The 19,272-nt window shown below is 52.3% G+C and overlaps 1 protein-coding gene across 1 annotated transcript in view; it reads left to right on the top strand.

The window, feature by feature from the left end:
- LOC140455237 (protein yippee-like 5) overlaps positions 1-6,307 on the top strand; it is a 31,360-nt gene extending 25,053 nt beyond the window's left edge. Inside the window, exons 2-3 of the mRNA XM_072549965.1 lie at positions 4,156-4,329; positions 4,430-6,307. Of these exons, the coding sequence (XP_072406066.1) occupies positions 4,189-4,329; positions 4,430-4,654 (366 nt within the window). The 5' untranslated portion in view covers positions 4,156-4,188 and the 3' untranslated portion in view covers positions 4,655-6,307. The remainder of the gene's footprint in view (positions 1-4,155; positions 4,330-4,429) is intronic.
- The last annotated feature ends 12,965 nt before the right edge of the window (positions 6,308-19,272 follow it).

Genomic DNA, 19,272 nt, shown 5'->3' with positions numbered 1-19,272 from the left:
CCTGAAAAAGATGCCTGTACCCTCCTCTGCCTTCGGCCAGTTGGCCAATCCTCTCTTGGTACCAGTGCCTTCCCTGGAACACCATGGGCTCTTATCTTATTTCATAGTCTCATGTGCGGCACCTTGTGAAAAGCCTTCTGGAAATCCAATCACATCCACTGGTTCTCCTTCAGCTAACTTGCTGATTATTTTCTCAAAGATTTCTAACAGATTTGTCAGGCATCATCTTCCCTTGACGAAGCCATCCTGAATCAGCCCTATTTTACCCTGCATTTCCAAGTTCTCTGCAATCACATGCTTAATAATGAGCACTAAAATCTTACCAACCACCAAAGTCAGGCCCAACTGGCCTACAGTTTCCTATCTTCTGCCTCCCTCCTGTCTTAAACAGGGGTGTTATATTCATCATTTTCTAGTTCTCTGGGGTTTCTGAAAGATCACCAGTGCCTCTTCAATTTCCTTGGCTATCTCCTTCAGAACTGTGGGGTGTATGTGTATCTTTTGCCTATATATATATATATCCAGTCTGGGTGATTTATCTATATTCAAACCTCTCGCTCTCCGTCTGTCTGTCTCTCTCTCTCTGTCTCACTTGGCTCCTGTGTCTCCACCCAGCCACCCCACACACACACACACACACACACACTCTCTCTCTCTCTCTCTCATTCCATCTCCTCTGTCTCCTGTCTCCTTCTATACATTATTTTGGTTTGAGTAATTTCTCTTTATCGCCATTGGGTGTGGATGGGTTGGTCACTGTTTGCTGAGGATTGGATTAGCTTGTTTTCAGGCTGTCTTGCCTCCAGTCAGAGAGGCTCCTTGTTAATCTTCCCTCTCCAGCGTCTCTGAGCGGAGTAGGCCCAGGCTGGCTACATGCCAGCAGCTGTTTTCTCGAGTGTGTATCCGTGTGTATGGCTGTGGCTAGCAGCAAGTAACTCAGTATTTCCTGAATGACCCTCCCAGTGTTGGGTCTGTGTTGGTTACACTCTGCACTGACACACTGACAGTGTTATTTACTTGGTGTGATGGGAACTGATGTGATCAGAGAAGTCTTTTGTTTCTCTTTTTACTTAGTCAGAGTTGAGCTTACGGGACGGCTGAGGTGTTTGCTAGATTGGAGCTCCTCCCCTCCACTTGCTGATTCATGGCCCATCTTCCCCTTCTCCCCACCTCCCATGCCTCCCTCTGCCCACACCTCCCCCCCACTCTCTCTCTCCCCCTCCCCCCCCCCCCTCCCGCCTTCCCTCCCCCCTCCCACACCAAAGCGAAGTGGGTTACCTCAGATTACAACAGGATCTGGACCAGATGGGCCAATGGGCTGAGAAGTGACAGATGGAGTTTAATTGAGATAAATGCGAGGTGCTGCATTTTGGGAAAGCAAATCTTAGCAGGACTTATACACTCAATGGTAAGGTCTGAGGGAGTGTTGCTGAACAAAGAGACCTTGGAGTGCAGGTTCATAGCTCCTTGAAAGTGGAGTCGCAGGTAGATAGGATAGTGAAGAAGGCGTTTGGTATGCTTTCCTTTATTGGTCAGAGTATTGAGTACAGGAGTTGGGAGGTCATGTTGTGGCTGTACAGGACATTGGTTAGGCCACTGTTGGAATATTGCATGCAATTCTGGTCTCCTTCCTATAGGAAAGATGTTTTGAAACTTGAAAGGGTTCAGAAAAGATTTACAAGGATGTTGCCAGGGTTGGAGGATTTGAGCTACAGGGAGAGGCTGAACAGGGTGGGGCTGTTTTCCCTGGAGCATCGGAGGCTGAGGGGTGATCTTTATAGAGGTTTATACAATCATGAGGGGCATGGATAGGATAAATAGGCAAAGTCTTTTCTCTGAGGTGGGGGAGTCCAGAACTAGAGGGCACAGGTTTAGGGTGAGAGGGGAAAGATATAAAAGAGACCTAAGGGGCAACTTTTTCACACAGAGGGTGGTACATGTATGGAATGAGCTGCCAGAGGATGTGGTGGAGGCTGGTACAACTGCAATATTTAAGAGGCATTTGGATGGGTATATGAATAGGAAGGGTTTGGAGGGATATGGGCCGGGAGCTGGCAGGTGGGACTAGATTGGGTTGGACCTAAGGGTCTGTTTCTGTGCTGTATGTCTGTGACTCTACGACTCTATCGCGATAGTCTAGTTCTCATGCGATCTCGTTATTATAAAATCATGCAACAGCCATGCCCTTTAATCTAATGGGGCCGGAATTGTGTTCTAGCCAATACAGCTTAGAAACATTCACATCCTGCAAATGACAGTCTAAATTCTTCAATTACGTAAAAGCCCATTTGAGTTAAAGAAATAGTGTAATAGCAGAACAGAGTGTGTTGTCAATAATTGTGGTCCTAGGACCTGATTCCTTTAGTTACCGACTGCCATTCCTGAGCGGGCCTCCCTTATCCCAACGCTCTGTTAGTTAGTCCAAGCTCACCTTCCACCCTACCAACCTTCGCATAAACCAAATCATCCACCGACATTTCCGCCACCTTCAAACAGACCCTACCACCAGGGAGATATTTCCCTCCCCACCCCTTTCCACCTTCTGCAAAGACCGTTCCCTCCGTGACTACCTGATCAGGTCCATGCCCCCCTACAACCCACCCTCCCATCCTGGCACTTACCCCTGCCACCGCAGGAACTGTAAAACCTGCGCCCACACCTCCTCCCTCACCTCTATCCAAGGCCCTAAAGGAGCCTTCCACATCCATCAAAGTTTTACCCGCACATCCACTAATATCATTTATTGTATCCGTTGCTCCCGATGCAGTCTCCTCTACATTGGGGAGACTGGGTGCCTCCTAGCAGAGCGCTTTAGGGAACATCTCCGGGACACCCGCACCAATCAACCACACCGCCCCGTGGCCCAACATTTCAACTCCCCCTCCCACTCTGCCGAGGACATGGAGGTCCTGGGCCTCCTTCACCGCCGCTCCCTCACCACCCGACGCCTGGAGGAAGAACGCCTCATCTTCCACCTCGGGACACTTCAACCCCAGGGCATCAATGTGGACTTCAACAGTTTCCTCATTTCCCCTTCCCCCACCCCACCCCAGTTCCAACCTTCCAGCTCAGCACTATCCCCATGACTTGTCCTACCTGCCGATCTTCTTTCCCACCTATCCACTCCACCCTCTCCTCCCTGACCTATCACCTTCATCCCCTCCCCTACTCACCCATTGTACTCTTTGCTACCTTCCCCCACCCTCCTCCCTGATCTATCACCTTCATCCCCACCCCCACTCACCTATTGTACTCTATGCTACTTTCTCCCCACCCCCACCCTCCTCTCATTTATCTCTCCACCCTTCAGGCTCTCTGCCTTTATTCCTGATGAAGGGTTTTTGCCCGAAACGTTGATTTTCCTGCTCCTCGGATGCTGACCTGCTGTGCTTTTCCAGCCCCACTCATCCAGAATCCCATCCTCTGTCCATCCTAATGTACTATCTCCATCACCTTATTAACTACCCCTCTGAGTATTACCTTATTGCATGCCTTATGAAAGTCTCAAAGCAGCAAACTTTCTTGTATCTGGCCCCTGTTTCCAGATGATCAAGGTTATTCTCTATGACTACTGTTGCAATTCTTGCAGCTCATGCCTCTAACCATGTGTCGCCCGGTCCTGTACTTCACTGGACTGGAGATTCACCACCTGAGCAAGAGGCAGACACACTGAGTCATAGAAATGTAATGCAGGGGTATATGTATCACTCTTTTACTGGATTTACAGCATAAATCGCTTGAATAATAATGCAACTTTGCCTGAAATAAAACTTACACCCACAACTGACTACCTGGACATGACGGTATCTGGGGGGAAATTGATTTCAACTTGAATCAACTGTTGATATTTTGTGTGGCTATTTGATTAAACAATACATATATTTACATTGAGGTAAATAAATTTAAAAACTATAATAATTAAACAGAATAATACAGTAAAGTTTGCAGTTTTTGAGGTATATCCTTTTTACTGGTTCAGTAGATGCAGGTTAATACAAAGTTTGCTGTCTATTACATCCACATTTCCCCTTTTCCCTATTGCATATGTTGCTTGCTGAAAGAACTCCTGTAAATGTGTCAGGTATGAGTGCCCCTTCATGAAGCCACACTGACTCTGCCTGTTGTATTATGTATTTGCTAACCTCTTTTCCCTAGATCCAGTCTGAAGCCATTCCACAACTAGGAATCATGGGCCGAATTTTCCTTGATCATATCGGAGGCACCCGACTGTTCTCCTGTGCAAACTGTGACACCATCCTGACAAACCGCTCAGAACTAATCTCCACACGCTTCACAGGGGCGACAGGAAGAGCTTTCCTCTTTAACAAGGTGAGCTGTTGGAGCAGCCAGTCATGCTGATCTCAGTCTCGTATCTATGTGAAGGATCTGTGGGCTGTAGGTGAGACTAAACACTGTGCCTCTTGCTCAGGTGGTGAATCTACAATACAGTGAAGTACAGGACCGAGTGATGCTAACTGGGCGACACATGGTCAGGGACGTGAGCTGCAAGAATTGCAACAGTAAGCTGGGCTGGATCTACGAGTTTGCGACCGAAGACAGTCAGCGATACAAAGAGGGCCGAGTGATTCTGGAACGAGCTTTAGTCCGTGAAAGTGAGGGCTTTGAAGAACATGTCCCCTCTGACACCTCCTGAGAATGACCTTCTTCATTCATACTTACTATTCTGTTTCTGAAAGAAAGAATACTTTTTATTTTAGAAGGAAGTAATTTTTCTCTCTCTCACTCTGTCGTGTACAGTGTCACTTTAGCATTGAGTCAAGCGTTGTGTTGTAAATTGAGAGACGTAAAATATCTCTATTTCCAGACAGTGCTTTTAACTCCCAGTATCTAGTTCCCTGTAGCGGAAAACCTTCAGCGATGCTTAGCTTTTATTTAATTTTTTTTTTAAAAAGTATTTTTCTTTGCTGTTTGTTGATGCAGAGGATCAGCTCCCCTCTGCCTGTCGGTCTTGCTGTGTGTATCTCAAAGGGAGTGGTTTAACAGCGAAGATTGTGAAAGGAGTGGGTTCCTACTGCACTGAGACTGTGCTGCTGCTGCTGGCAGGGGCCAGCTTCTCACATTGGAGGCTGCTTCTTGGGATCCACTGCTCCCCCCCTGCCCCACCTTCCCCCATCAACCCCAATCAGGATTCTACTGGGCTCTTCCCCCCCCCCCCCCCCACCCCAAACAGGATCCTGCTGGGCCCCCCACCTCCCCCACCCCAAACAGGATCCTGCTGGGTCCCCCACCCACCCCCACCCCAATCAGAATCCTGCTAGGTCCCCCACCCACCACCACCCCAAACAGGATCCAGTTGGGTCCCCCCACCTCCCCCACCCCAATCAGGATCCTGCTGGGTTCCCCCCAACCACCTCAAATCAGGATCCCATAAGGCACACACCACCCCCCCAATCTCTATCCAGATCCTATATGTCTCCCCTCCACAGACGGATCCCACTGAGTTTCTCCCCTCATCCACATCCTCCTGGATTCCACGCCCACATCAGGGTCCCACTGCATTAAAACCCTCAAATAGATCCTGCTGGGCTCTCCACTCATCCGGATCCCGATGGTCACATCCCCATCCGGAACTCACTAGGTCACACCCAACACCTGAATCCTGCTGGTGTCCCACTGTCTACCCCTCCCAGCAACTGGATTCCTCTGGGTCACCCCTATCTGCATCCCATGGGGGTCCATGCTCCCATCTGGAACCCTTGAGTGTCACCCCCTCGCCGACCCAGATCCCGTTGTCTGCCCCACCGAACCCATTCCCTGCACATTCACCCCAACCCCACCATTTCCTGCTGGACCCCCCATGCCCTATAACCTGCTCGCTCACCCCTGTTCCCTGCTGCACCCCAACCCCATTCCCATCCCCCATCCCCCATCCCCCATGCCCTGCCCGCTCACCCCTGTTCCCTGCGGGACCCCCCCCCCCCATAATCTGCTCGCTCACCCCTGTTCCCTGCTGCACCCCAACCCCATCCCCATCCCCCATGCCCTGCCCGCTCACCCCTGTTCCCTGCGGGACCCCCCCCCCCATGCCCCATAACCTGCCCGCTCACCCCTGTTCCCTGGCCACCCCCATCTCAATCCGACATCTGCCTCCAGGTTATGTACCATTCTCAGTGCTCGGAGTCTGCTGAAGTAAGGTGGGGGGGTTGGGGGGGGCCTTGGTGATGAGGGCTGATCTGAAGTGAGGTGAGCCATGGGGGGGTTGGTGATGAGAGCTGATTGTCTCCTCTTCGGAGCTGCCTCCATGTGTGTAGCTTATACATAATTTAATAAAAGAAAAATGACAGTCCCTGCTCACTGTCTGTGCTTTTCATTTCAGTTGTATGTTACTCAACCAGCTCCAACCCGGTCAACATTCACAGCCCTCTACCTGGTCTCTCACACCCAGCTCCAACACGGTCTACATTCACAGCCCCTTCCCTGCTCTCCCACACCCAGCTCCAACCCAGTCTACATTCACAGCCCCCTCCCTTCTCTCCCACACCCAGCTCCAACACGGTCTACATTCACAGCCCCCTCCCTTCTCTCTCACACCCAGCTCCAACACGGTCTACATTCACAGCCCCCTCCCTTCTCTCTCACACCCAGCTCCAACACGGTCTACATTCACAGCCCCCTCCCTTCTCTCTCACACCCAGCTCCAACACGGTCTACATTCACAGCCCTCCCCCTTCTCTCCCACACCCAGCTCCAACACGGTCTACATTCACAGCCCCCTCCCTTCTCTCTCACACCCAGCTCCAACACGGTCTACATTCACAGCCCTCTCCCTTCTCTCTCACACCCAGCTCCAACACGGTCTACATTCACAGCCCCCTCCCTTCTCTCTCACACCCAGCTCCAACACGGTCTACATTCACAGCCCTCTCCCTTCTCTCTCACACCCAGCTCCAACACGGTCTACATTCACTGCCCTCTCCCTTCTCTCACACCCAACTCCAACACGGTCTACATTCACAGCCCTCTCCCTTCTCTCCCACACCCAGCTCCAACACGGTCTACATTCACAGCCCTCTCCCTTCTCTCTCACACCCGGCTCCAACACGGTCTACATTCACAGCCCTCTCCCTTCTCTCTCACACCCAGCTCCAACACGGTCTACATTCACAGCCCTCTCCCTTCTCTCTCACACCCAGCTCCAATACGGTCTACATTCACTGCCCTCTCCCTTCTCTCACTCCCAGCTCCAACACGGTCTACATTCACAGCCCTCTCCCTTCTCTCTCACACCCAACTCCAACCCGGTCTACATTCACAGCCCTCTCCCTTCTCTCCCACACCCAGCTCCAACACGGTCTACATTCACAGCCCTCTCCCTTCTCTCTCACACCCGGCTCCAACACGGTCGACATTCACAGCCCTCTCCCTTCTCTCTCACACCCAACTCCAATACGGTCTACATTCACTGCCCTCTCCCTTCTCTCACACCCAACTCCAACACGGTCTACATTCACAGCCCTCTCCCTTCTCTCTCACACCCAACTCCAACCCGGTCTACATTCACAGCCCTCTCCCTTCTCTCCCACACCCAGCTCCAACACGGTCTACATTCACAGCCCTCTCCCTTCTCTCCCACACCCAGCTCCAACACGGTCTACATTCACAGCCCTCTCCCTTCTCTCTCACACCCGGCTCCAACACGGTCGACATTCACAGCCCTCTCCCTTCTCTCTCACACCCAACTCCAATACGGTCTACATTCACTGCCCTCTCCCTTCTCTCACACCCAACTCCAACACGGTCTACATTCACAGCCCTCTCCCTTCTCTCCCACACCCAGCTCCAACACGGTCTACATTCACAGCCCTCTCCCTTCTCTCTCACACCCGGCTCCAACACGGTCTACATTCACAGCCCTCTCCCTGCTCTCCCACACCCAGCTCCAACACGGTCTACATTCACAGCCCTCTCCCTTCTCTCTCACACCCAGCTCCAACACGGTCTACATTCACAGCCCTCTCCCTTCTCTCTCACACCCAGCTCCAACACGGTCGACATTCACAGCCCTCTCCCTGCTCTCTCACTCCGAGCTCCAACACGGTCTACATTCACAGCCCTCTCCCTGGTCTCCCACACCCGGCTCCAACACGGTCTACATTCACAGCCCTCTCCCTGGTCTCCCACACCCGGCTCCAACACGGTCTACATTCACAGCCCTCTCCCTTCTCTCTCACACCCAGCTCCAACACGGTCTACATTCACAGCCCTCCCTGCTCTCTCACACCCAGCTCCAACACGGTCTACATTCACAGCCCTCTCCCTGCTCTCTCACTCCGAGCTCCAACACGGTCTACATTCACAGCCCTCTCCCTTCTCTCCCACACCCAGCTCCAACACGGTCGACATTCACAGCCCTCTCCCTGCTCTCTCACTCCGAGCTCCAACACGGTCTACATTCACAGCCCTCTCCCTTCTCTCCCACACCCGGCTCCAACACGGTCTACATTCACAGCCCTCTCCCTGGTCTCCCACACCCGGCTCCAACACGGTCTACATTCACAGCCCTCTCCCTTCTCTCTCACACCCAGCTCCAACATGGTCAGCATTCTGAGATTGCAATGGAAAAGAATCTGTTTGAAGTAAATTGGAATCAAATATTGTCAAAAATGTAATGGAAACAGATGGGGTGTGTTTAAAAACAGTGGTTTGTCTTCAATTGACGTCCCTTCCCACAAGGGCAGATAGCAAGGATAAGTTAACGTAGTCAGGTGACAAACGTCTGAAAAATGAACCTTCCAGCTCAGTGAGCAAACCTACATCCTGAACCTCAGTTGAGCTACAATTCTCAAAACGCACAAAGTACTCCAAACACCTTCTTCCGTATCCTGTCTACCTGTGACTCCACGTTTTTGCAAGGTTTGTGAAGGTTTGTAGCTCAGGTTGAGGTTTAGGGTGTAGGTTTGATATCCAGACATTTCCTTACCTGGCTGGGTAACATCATCAGTGGTGACCTCCAAGTGAAGCGATATTGCACACAATCTTCCAACAGCGGCCTAACCAATGTCCTGTACAGCTGCAACATAACCTCCCAACTCCTGTACTCAATACTCTGACCAATAAAGGAAAGCATACCAAACGCTGCCTTCACTATCCTATCTACCTGCGACTCCACTTTCAAGGAGCTATGAACCTGCACTCCAAGGTCTCTTTGTTCAGCAACACTCCCTAGGACCTTACCATTAAGTGTATAAGTCCTGCTAAGATTTGCTTTCCCAAAATGCAGCACCTCGCATTTATCTGAATTAAACTCCATCTGCCACTTCTTAGCCATTGGCCCATCTGGTCAAGATCCTGTTTTAATCTGAGGTAACCCTCTTCGCTGTCCACTACTCCGCCAATTTTGGTGTCATCTGCAAACTTACTAACTGTACCTCTTATGCTCACATCCAAATCATTTATGTAAATGACAAAAAATAGAGAACCCAGCACCGGTCCTTGTGGCACTCCACTGGTCACAGGCCTCCAGTCTGAAAAACAACCCTCCACCACCACCCTCTGTCTTCTACCTTTGAGCCAGTTCTGTATCCAAATGGCTAGTTCTCCCTGTATTCCGTGAGATCTAACCTTGCTAATCAGTCTCCCATGGGGAACCTTGTCAAACACCTTACTGAAGTCCATATAGATCACATCTACCACTCTGTCCTCATCAATCCTCTTTGTTACTTCTTCAAAGAACTCAATCAAGTTTGTGAGACATGATTTCCCACGCACAAAGCCATGTTGACTATCCCTAATCAGTCCTTGCCTTTCCAAATACATGTACATCCTGTCCCTCAGGATTCCCTCCAACACTGATGTCAGGCTCACCGATCAATAGCTCCCAAGTTATTCATTACCACATTGTCCACTACTCCACCGACTTGAGTGTCATCTACAAACTTACCTATGCCTGCGTCCAAGTCATTTATAAAAATGACAAACAGCAGTGGTCCCAAAACAGATCCTTGTGGCACACCACTAGTAACCAGACTCCAGGCTGAATATTTTCCATCAACCACCACTCGCTGCCTTCTTTCAGAAAGCCAGTTTCTAATCCAAACTGCTCAATCGCCCTCAATCCCATGTCTCTGCATTTTCTCCAACAGCCTGCCACGTGGAACCTTATCAAAGGCTTTACTGAAGTCCACGTACACCACGTCAACTGCCCTACCCACATCTACATGCTTGGTCACCTACTCAAAAAACTCAAAAGATTTGTGAGACATGACCTGCCCTTGACGAAACCATGTTGACTATTTCCAATCAAATTGTTGCTTGCGAGATGATTATAAATCCTATTTGTGTTTATGGCTCAGGGCTGTGTTTGGGGTATTTCCCCATCTCAGGGCTGTGTTTGGGGTATTTCCCAGGTTCAGGGCTGTGTTTGGGGGTATTTCCCCATCTCAGGGCTATGTTTGGGGTATTTCCCAGGTTCGGGACTGTGTTTGGGGGTATTTCCCCATCTCAGGGCTGTGTTTGGGGTATTTCCCTATCTAAGGGCTGTGTTTGGGGGTATTTCCCCATCTCGTGTTTGGGATATTTCCCAGGTCTCTCTCACTGTTACTGTGGGCCCAGGGGATTACAGTAGGGGAGCTGGTCTCTCTCACTATTACTGTGGGCCCAGAGGATTACTGTAGGTGAGCTGGTCTCTCTCACTGTTGCTGTGGGCCCAGGGGATTACTGTAGGTGAGCTGGTCTCTCTCACTGTTGCTGTGGGCCCAGGGGATTACTGTAGGTGAGCTGGTCTCTCTCACTGTTGCTGTGGGACCAGACGATTACTGTAGGTGAGCTGGTCTCTCTCGCTGTTACTGTGTGCCCAGGGGATTACAGTAGGGGAGCTGGTCTCTCTCACTATTACTGTGGGACCAGAGGATTACTGTAGGTGAGCTGGTCTTCTCACTGTTACTGTGTGCCCAGGGGATTACAGTAGGGGAGCTGGTCTCTCTCACTATTACTGTGGGACCAGAGGATTACAGTAGGTGAGCTGGTCTTCTCACTGTTACTGTGTGCCCAGGGGATTACAGTAGGGGAGCTGGTCTCTCTCACTATTACTGTGGGACCAGAGGATTACTGTAGGTGAGCTGGTCTCTCTCACTGTTACTGTGGGCCCAGGGGATTACAGTAGGTGAGCTGGTCTCTCTCACTGTTACTGTGGGCCCAGAGGATTACTGAAGGTGAGATGGTCTCTCTCACTGTTACTGTGGGCCCAGGGGATTACTGTAGGTGAGCTGGTCTCTCTCACTGTTACTGTGGGCCCAGGGGATTACTGTAGGTGAGCTGGTCTCTCTCACTGTTACTGTGGGCCCAGGGGATTACTGTAGGTGAGCTGGTCTCTCTCACGTTTACTGCAGGCCCAGGGGATTACTGTAGGTGAGCTGGTCTCTCTCACTGTTACTGTGGGTTCAGGGGATGACTGTAGGTGAGCTGGTCTCTATCACTGTTACTGTGGGTCCAGGGGATTACTGTAGGTGAGCTGGTCTCTCTCACTGTCACTCTGGACCCATGGGATTACTGTAGGTGAGCTGGTCTCTCTCTCACTGTTACTGTGGGCCCAGGGGATTACTGTAGGTGAGCTGGTCTCTCTCACTGTTACTGTGGGCCCAGGGGATTACTGTAGGTGAGCTGGTCTCTCTGACCGTTACTGAGGGTCCAGTGGATTACTGTAGGTGAGCTGGTCTCTCTCACTGCTACTGTGGGCCCAGGTGATTACAGGAGGTGAGCTGGTCTCTCTCACTGTTACTGTGGGCCCAGGGGATTACTGTAGGTGAGCTGGTCTCTCTCACTGTAACTGTGGGCCCAGGGGATTACGGTAGGTGAGCTGGTCTCTCTCACTGTTACTGCGGGCCCAGGGGATTACTGTAGGTGAGCTGGTCTCTCTCACTGTTACTGTGGGCCCAGGGGATTACTGTAGGTGAGCTGGTCTCTCTCACTGTAACTGTGGGCCCAGGGGATTACGGTAGGTGAGCTGGTCTCTCTCACTGTTACTGCGGGCCCAGGGGATTACTGTAGGTGAGCTGGTCTCTCTCACTGTTACTGTGGGCCCAGGTGATTACAGGAGGTGAGCTGGTCTCTCTCACTGTTACTGTGGGCCCAGGGGATTACTGTAGGTGAGCTGGTCTCTCTCACTGTTACTGTGTGCCCAGGGATTACTGTAGGTGAGCTGGTCTCTCTGACCGTTACTGAGGGTCCAGTGGATTACTGTAGGTGAGCTGGTCTCTCTCACTGTTACTGTGGGCCCAGGGGATTACTGTAGGTGAGCTGGTCTCTCTCACTGTTACTGTGGGCCCAGGGGATTACTGTAGGTGAGCTGGTCTCTCTCACTGTTACTGTGGGCCCAGGGGATTACTGTAGGGGAGCTGGTCTCTCTCACTGTTACTGTGGGCCCAGGGGATTACTGTAGGTGAGCTGGTCTCTCTCACTGTTGCTGTGGGCCCAGGGGATTACAGTCGGTGAGCTGGTCTCTCTCACCGTTACTGTGGGTCCAGGGGATTACTGTAGGTGAGCTGGTCTCTCTCACGTTTACTGCAGGCCCAGGGGATTACTGTAGGTGAGCTGGTCTCTCTCACTGTTACTGTGGGTTCAGGGGATTACTGTAGGTGAGCTGGTCTCTCTCACTGTTACTGTGGGTTCAGGGGATTACTGTCGGTGAGCTGGTCTCTCTCACTGTTACTGTGGGTCCAGGGGATTACTGTAGGTGACCTGGTCTCTCTCACGTTTACTGCAGGCCCAGGGGATTACTGTAGGTGAGCTGGTCTCTCTCACGTTTACTGCAGGCCCAGGGGATTACTGTAGGTGAGCTGGTCTCTCTCACTGTTACTGTGGGCCCAGGGGATTACTGTAGGTGAGCTGGTCTCTCTCACTGTTACTGTGGGTCCAGGGGATTACTGCAGGTGAGCTGGTCTCTCTCACTGTTACTGTGGGACCAGAGGATTACTGTAGGTGAGCTGGTCTCTCTCACTGTTACTGTGGGCCCAGGGGATTACTGTAGGTGAGCTGGTCTCTCTCACTGTTACTGTGGGCCCAGAGGATTACTGTCGGTGAGCTGGTCTCTCTCACTGTTACTGTGGGTCCAGGGGATTACTGTAGGTGAGCTGGTCTCTCTCACTGTTACTGTGGGCCAAGGGGATTACTGTAGGTGAGCTGGTCTCTCTCACTGTTACTGTGGGCCCAGGGGATTCCTGTAGGTGAGCTGGTCTCTCTCACGTTTACTGCAGGCCCAGGGGATTACTGTAGGTGAGCTGGTCTCTCTCACTTTTACTGTGGGTTCAGGGGATTACTGTAGGTGAGCTGGTCTCTCTCACTGTTACTGTGGGTCCAGGGGATTACTGTAGGTGAGCTGGTCTCTCTCACTGTCACTGTGGACCCATGGGATTACTGTAGGTGAGCTGGTCTCTCTCTGACTGTTACTGTGGGCCCAGGGGATTACTGTAGGTGAGCTGGTCTCTCTCACTGTTACTGTGGGCCCAGGGGATTACTGTAGGTGAGCTGGTCTCTCTCACTGTTGCTGTGGGCCCAGGGGATTACTGTAGGTGAGCTGGTCTCTCTCACTGTTACTGTGGGTCCAGGGGATTACTGTAGGTGAGCTGGTCTCTCTCACTGTTACTGTGGGCCCAGGGGATTACTGTAGGTGAGCTGGTCTCTCTCACTGTCACTGTGGGCCCAGGGGATTACTGTAGGTGAGCTGGTCTCTCTCACTGTTACTGTGGGCCTAGGGGATTACTGTAGGTGAGCTGGTCTCTCTCACTGTCACTGTGGGCCCAAGGGATTACTGTAGGGGAGCTGGTCTCTCTCACTGTTACTGTGGGCCCAGGGGATTACTGTAGGTGAGCTGTTCTCTCTCACTGTTACTGTGGGCCCTGGGGATTACTGTAGGTGAGCTGGTCTCTCTGACCGTTACTGAGGGTCCAGTGGATTACTGTAGGTGAGCTGGTCTCTCTCACTGTTACTGTGGGCCCAGGGGATTACTGTCGGTGAGCTGGTCTCTCTCACTGTTATTGTGGGTCCAGGGGATTACTGTAGGTGAGCTGGTCTCTCTCACCGTTACTGTGGGTCCAGGGGATTACTGTAGGTGAGCTGGTCTCTCTCACCGTTACTGTGGGCCCAGGGGATTACTGTAGGTGAGCTGGTCTCTCTCACTGTCACTGTGGGCCCAGGGGATTACTATAGGTGAGCTGGTCTCTCTCACTGTTACTGTGGGCCCAGGGGATTACTGTAGGTGAGCTGGTCTCTCTGACCGTTACTGAGGGTCCAGTGGATTACTGTAGGTGAGCTGGTCTCTCTCACTGTTACTGTGGGTCCAGGGGATTACTGTAAGTGAGCTGGTCTCTCTCACTGTTACTGTGGGTTCAGGGGATTACTGTAGGTGATCTGGTCTCTCTCACTGTTACTGTGGGTCCAGGGGATTACTGCAGGTGAGCTGGTCTCTCTCACTGTTACTGTGGGTCCAGGGGATTACTGTAGGTGAGCTGGTCTCTCTCACTGTTACTGTGGGCCCAGAGGATTACTGTAGGTGAGCTGGTCTTTCTCACTGTTACTGTGTGCCCAGGGGATTACAGTAGGTGAGCTGGTCTCTCTCACTGTTACTGTGGGCCCAGAGGATTACTGTAGGTGAGCTGGTCTCTCTCACTGTTACTGTGGGCCCAGGGGATTACTGTAGGTGAGCTGGTCTCTCTCACTGTTACTGTGGGCCCAGGGGATTACTGTAGGTGAGTTGGTCTCTCTCACTGTTACTGTGCGTCCAGGGGATTACTGTAGGTGAGCTGGTCTCTCACACTGTTACTGTGGGTCCAGGGGATTACTGTAGGTGAGCTGGTCTCTCTCACGTTTACTGCAGGCCCAGGGGATTACTGTAGGTGAGCTGGTCTCTCTCACTGTTACTGTGGGTTCAGGGGATTACTGTAGGTGAGCTGGTCTCTCTCACTGTTACTGTGGTTCCAGGGGATTACTGTAGGTGAGCTGGTCTCTCTCACTGTCACTGTGGACCCATGGGATTACTGTAGGTGAGCTGGTCTCTCTCTCACTGTTACTGTGGGCCCAGGGGATTACTGTAGGTGAGCTGGTCTCTCTCACTGTTGCTGTGGGCCCAGGGGATTACTGTAGGTGAGCTGGTCTCTCTCACTGTTACTGTGGGTCCAGGGGATTACTGTAGGTGAGCTGGTCTCTCTCACTGTTGCTGTGGGCCCAGGGGATTACTGTAGGTGAGCTGGTCTCTCTCACTGTTGCTGTGGGCCCAGGGGATTACTGTCAGTGAGCTGGTCTCTCTCACCGTTACTGTGGGTCCAGGGGATTACTGTAGGTGAGCTGGTCTCTCTCACTGTTACTGTGGGACCAGGGGATTACTGTAGGTGAGCTGGTCTCTCTCACTGTTGCTGTGGGCCCAGGGGATTACTGTAGGTGAGCTGGTCTCTCTCACTGTTACTGTGTGCCCAGGGGATTACAGTTGGGGAGCTGGTCCCTCTCACTATTACTGTGGGCCCAAAGGATTACTGTAGGTGAGCTGGTCTCTCTCACTGTTACTGTGGGTCCAGGGGATTACTGTAGAGGAGCTGGTCTCTCTCACTGTTACTGTGGGCCCAGGGGATTACTGTAGGTGAGCTGGTCTCTCTCACTGTTACTGTGGGTCCACGGGATTACTGTAGGTGAGCTGGTCTCTCTCACTGTTACTGTGGGCCCATGGGATTACTGTAGGTGAGCTGGTCTCTCACACTGTTACTGTGGGCCCAGGGGATTACTGGAGGTGAGCTGGTCTCTCTCACTGTTACTGTGGGCCCAGGGGATTACTGTCGGTGAGCTGGTCTCTCACGCTGTTACTGTGGGCCCAGGGGATTACTGTAGGTGAGCTGGTCTCTCTCACTGTTACCGTCGGCCCAGGGATTACTGTAGGTCAGCTGGTCTCTCTCGCTGTTACTGTGGGCCCAGGGGATTACTATAGGTGAGCTGGTCTCTCACGCTGTTACTGTGGGCCCAGGGGATTACTGTAGGTGAGCTGGTATCCCTCACTGTTACTGTGGGCCCAGGGATTACTGTAGGTGAGCTGGTCTCCCTCACTGTTACTGTGGGTCCAGTGGATTACTGTAGGTGAGCTGGTCTCTCTCGCTGTTACTGTGGGCCCAGGGGATTACTGTAGGTGAGCTGGTCTCTCTCACTGTCACTGTAGGCCCAGGGGATTACTGTAGGTGAGCTGGTCTCTCTCACTGTTACTGTGGGTCCAGGGGATTACTGTAGGTGACCTGGTCTCTCTCACGTTTACTGCAGGCCCAGGGGATTACTGTAGGTGAGCTGGTCTCTCTCACGTTTACTGCAGGCCCAGGGGATTACTGTAGGTGAGCTGGTCTCTCTCACTGTTACTGTGGGCCCAGGGGATTACTGTAGGTGAGCTGGTCTCTCTCACTGTTACTGTGGGTCCAGGGGATTACTGCAGGTGAGCTGGTCTCTCTCACTGTTACTGTGGGACCAGAGGATTACTGTAGGTGAGCTGGTCTCTCTCACTGTTACTGTGGGCCCAGGGGATTACTGTAGGTGAGCTGGTCTCTCTCACTGTTACTGTGGGCCCAGAGGATTACTGTCGGTGAGCTGGTCTCTCTCACTGTTACTGTGGGTCCAGGGGATTACTGTAGGTGAGCTGGTCTCTCTCACTGTTACTGTGGGCCAAGGGGATTACTGTAGGTGAGCTGGTCTCTCTCACTGTTACTGTGGGCCCAGGGGATTCCTGTAGGTGAGCTGGTCTCTCTCACGTTTACTGCAGGCCCAGGGGATTACTGTAGGTGAGCTGGTCTCTCTCACTTTTACTGTGGGTTCAGGGGATTACTGTAGGTGAGCTGGTCTCTCTCACTGTTACTGTGGGTCCAGGGGATTACTGTAGGTGAGCTGGTCTCTCTCACTGTCACTGTGGACCCATGGGATTACTGTAGGTGAGCTGGTCTCTCTCTGACTGTTACTGTGGGCCCAGGGGATTACTGTAGGTGAGCTGGTCTCTCTCACTGTTACTGTGGGCCCAGGGGATTACTGGAGGTGAGCTGGTCTCTCTCACTGTTGCTGTGGGCCCAGGGGATTACTGTAGGTGAGCTGGTCTCTCTCACTGTTACTGTGGGTCCAGGGGATTACTGTAGGTGAGCTGGTCTCTCTCACTGTTACTGTGGGCCCAGGGGATTACTGTAGGTGAGCTGGTCTCTCTCACTGTCACTGTGGGCCCAGGGGATTACTGTAGGTGAGCTGGTCTCTCTCACTGTTACTGTGGGCCTAGGGGATTACTGTAGGTGAGCTGGTCTCTCTCACTGTCACTGTGGGCCCAAGGGATTACTGTAGGGGAGCTGGTCTCTCTCACTGTTACTGTGGGCCCAGGGGATTACTGTAGGTGAGCTGTTCTCTCTCACTGTTACTGTGGGCCCTGGGGATTACTGTAGGTGAGCTGGTCTCTCTGACCGTTACTGAGGGTCCAGTGGATTACTGTAGGTGAGCTGGTCTCTCTCACTGTTACTGTGGGCCCAGGGGATTACTGTCGGTGAGCTGGTCTCTCTCACTGTTATTGTGGGTCCAGGGGATTACTGTAGGTGAGCTGGTGTCTCTCACCGTTACTGTGGGTCCAGGGGATTACTGTAGGTGAGCTGGTCTCTCTCACCGTTACTGTGGGCCCAGGGGATTACTGTAGGTGAGCTGGTCTCTCTCACTGTCACTGTGGGCCCAGGGGATTACTATAGGTGAGCTGGTCTCTCTCACTGTTACTGTGGGCCCAGGGGATTACTGTAGGTGAGCTGGTCTCTCTGACCGTTACTGAGGGTCCAGTGGATTACTGTAGGTGAGCTGGTCTCTCTCACTGTTACTGTGGGTCCAGGGGATTACTGTAGGTGAGCTGGTCTCTCTCACTGTTACTGTGGGTCCAGGGGATTACTGTAAGTGAGCTGGTCTCTCTGACCGTTACTGTGGGTCCAGGGGATTACTGTAGGTGAGCTGGTCTCTCTCACTGTTACTGTGGGCCCAGGGGATGACTGTAGGTGAGCTGGTCTCTCTCACCGTTACTGTGGGTCCAGGGGATTACTGTAGGTGAGCTGGTCTCTCTCACGTTTACTGCAGGCCCAGGGGATTACTGTAGGTGATCTGGTCTCTCTCACTGTTACTGTGGGTTCAGGGGATTACTGTAGGTGATCTGGTCTCTCTCACTGTTACTGTGGGTCCAGGGGATTACTGCAGGTGAGCTGGTCTCTCTCACTGTTACTGTGGGTCCAGGGGATTACTGTAGGTGAGCTGGTCTCTCTCACTGTTACTGTGGGCCCAGAGGATTACTGTAGGTGAGCTGGTCTTTCTCACTGTTACTGTGTGCCCAGGGGATTACAGTAGGTGAGCTGGTCTCTCTCACTGTTACTGTGGGCCCAGAGGATTACTGTAGGTGAGCTGGTCTCTCTCACTGTTACTGTGGGCCCAGGGGATTACTGTAGGTGAGCTGGTCTCTCTCACTGTTACTGTGGGCCCAGGGGATTACTGTAGGTGAGTTGGTCTCTCTCACTGTTACTGTGCGTCCAGGGGATTACTGTAGGTGAGCTGGTCTCTCACACTGTTACTGTGGGTCCAGGGGATTACTGTAGGTGAGCTGGTCTCTCTCACGTTTACTGCAGGCCCAGGGGATTACTGTAGGTGAGCTGGTCTCTCTCACTGTTACTGTGGGTTCAGGGGATTACTGTAGGTGAGCTGGTCTCTCTCACTGTTACTGTGGTTCCAGGGGATTACTGTAGGTGAGCTGGTCTCTCTCACTGTCACTGTGGACCCATGGGATTACTGTAGGTGAGCTGGTCTCTCTCTCACTGTTACTGTGGGCCCAGGGGATTACTGTAGGTGAGCTGGTCTCTCTCACTGTTGCTGTGGGCCCAGGGGATTACTGTAGGTGAGCTGGTCTCTCTCACTGTTACTGTGGGTCCAGGGGATTACTGTAGGTGAGCTGGTCTCTCTCACTGTTGCTGTGGGCCCAGGGGATTAATGTAGGTGAGCTGGTCTCTCTCACTGTTGCTGTGGGCCCAGGGGATTACTGTCAGTGAGCTGGTCTCTCTCACCGTTACTGTGGGTCCAGGGGATTACTGTAGGTGAGCTGGTCTCTCTCACTGTTACTGTGGGACCAGGGGATTACTGTAGGTGAGCTGGTCTCTCTCACTGTTGCTGTGGGCCCAGGGGATTACTGTAGGTGAGCTGGTCTCTCTCACTGTTACTGTGTGCCCAGGGGATTACAGTTGGGGAGCTGGTCCCTCTCACTATTACTGTGGGCCCAAAGGATTACTGTAGGTGAGCTGG

Source organism: Chiloscyllium punctatum, chromosome 3 (assembly GCF_047496795.1).
Source record: "Chiloscyllium punctatum isolate Juve2018m chromosome 3, sChiPun1.3, whole genome shotgun sequence".
Taxonomy (NCBI): Eukaryota; Metazoa; Chordata; class Chondrichthyes; order Orectolobiformes; family Hemiscylliidae; genus Chiloscyllium; species Chiloscyllium punctatum.
Note: the sequence above shows the minus strand (reverse complement) of the source record. Positions and strands in the feature narration are given on the sequence as shown.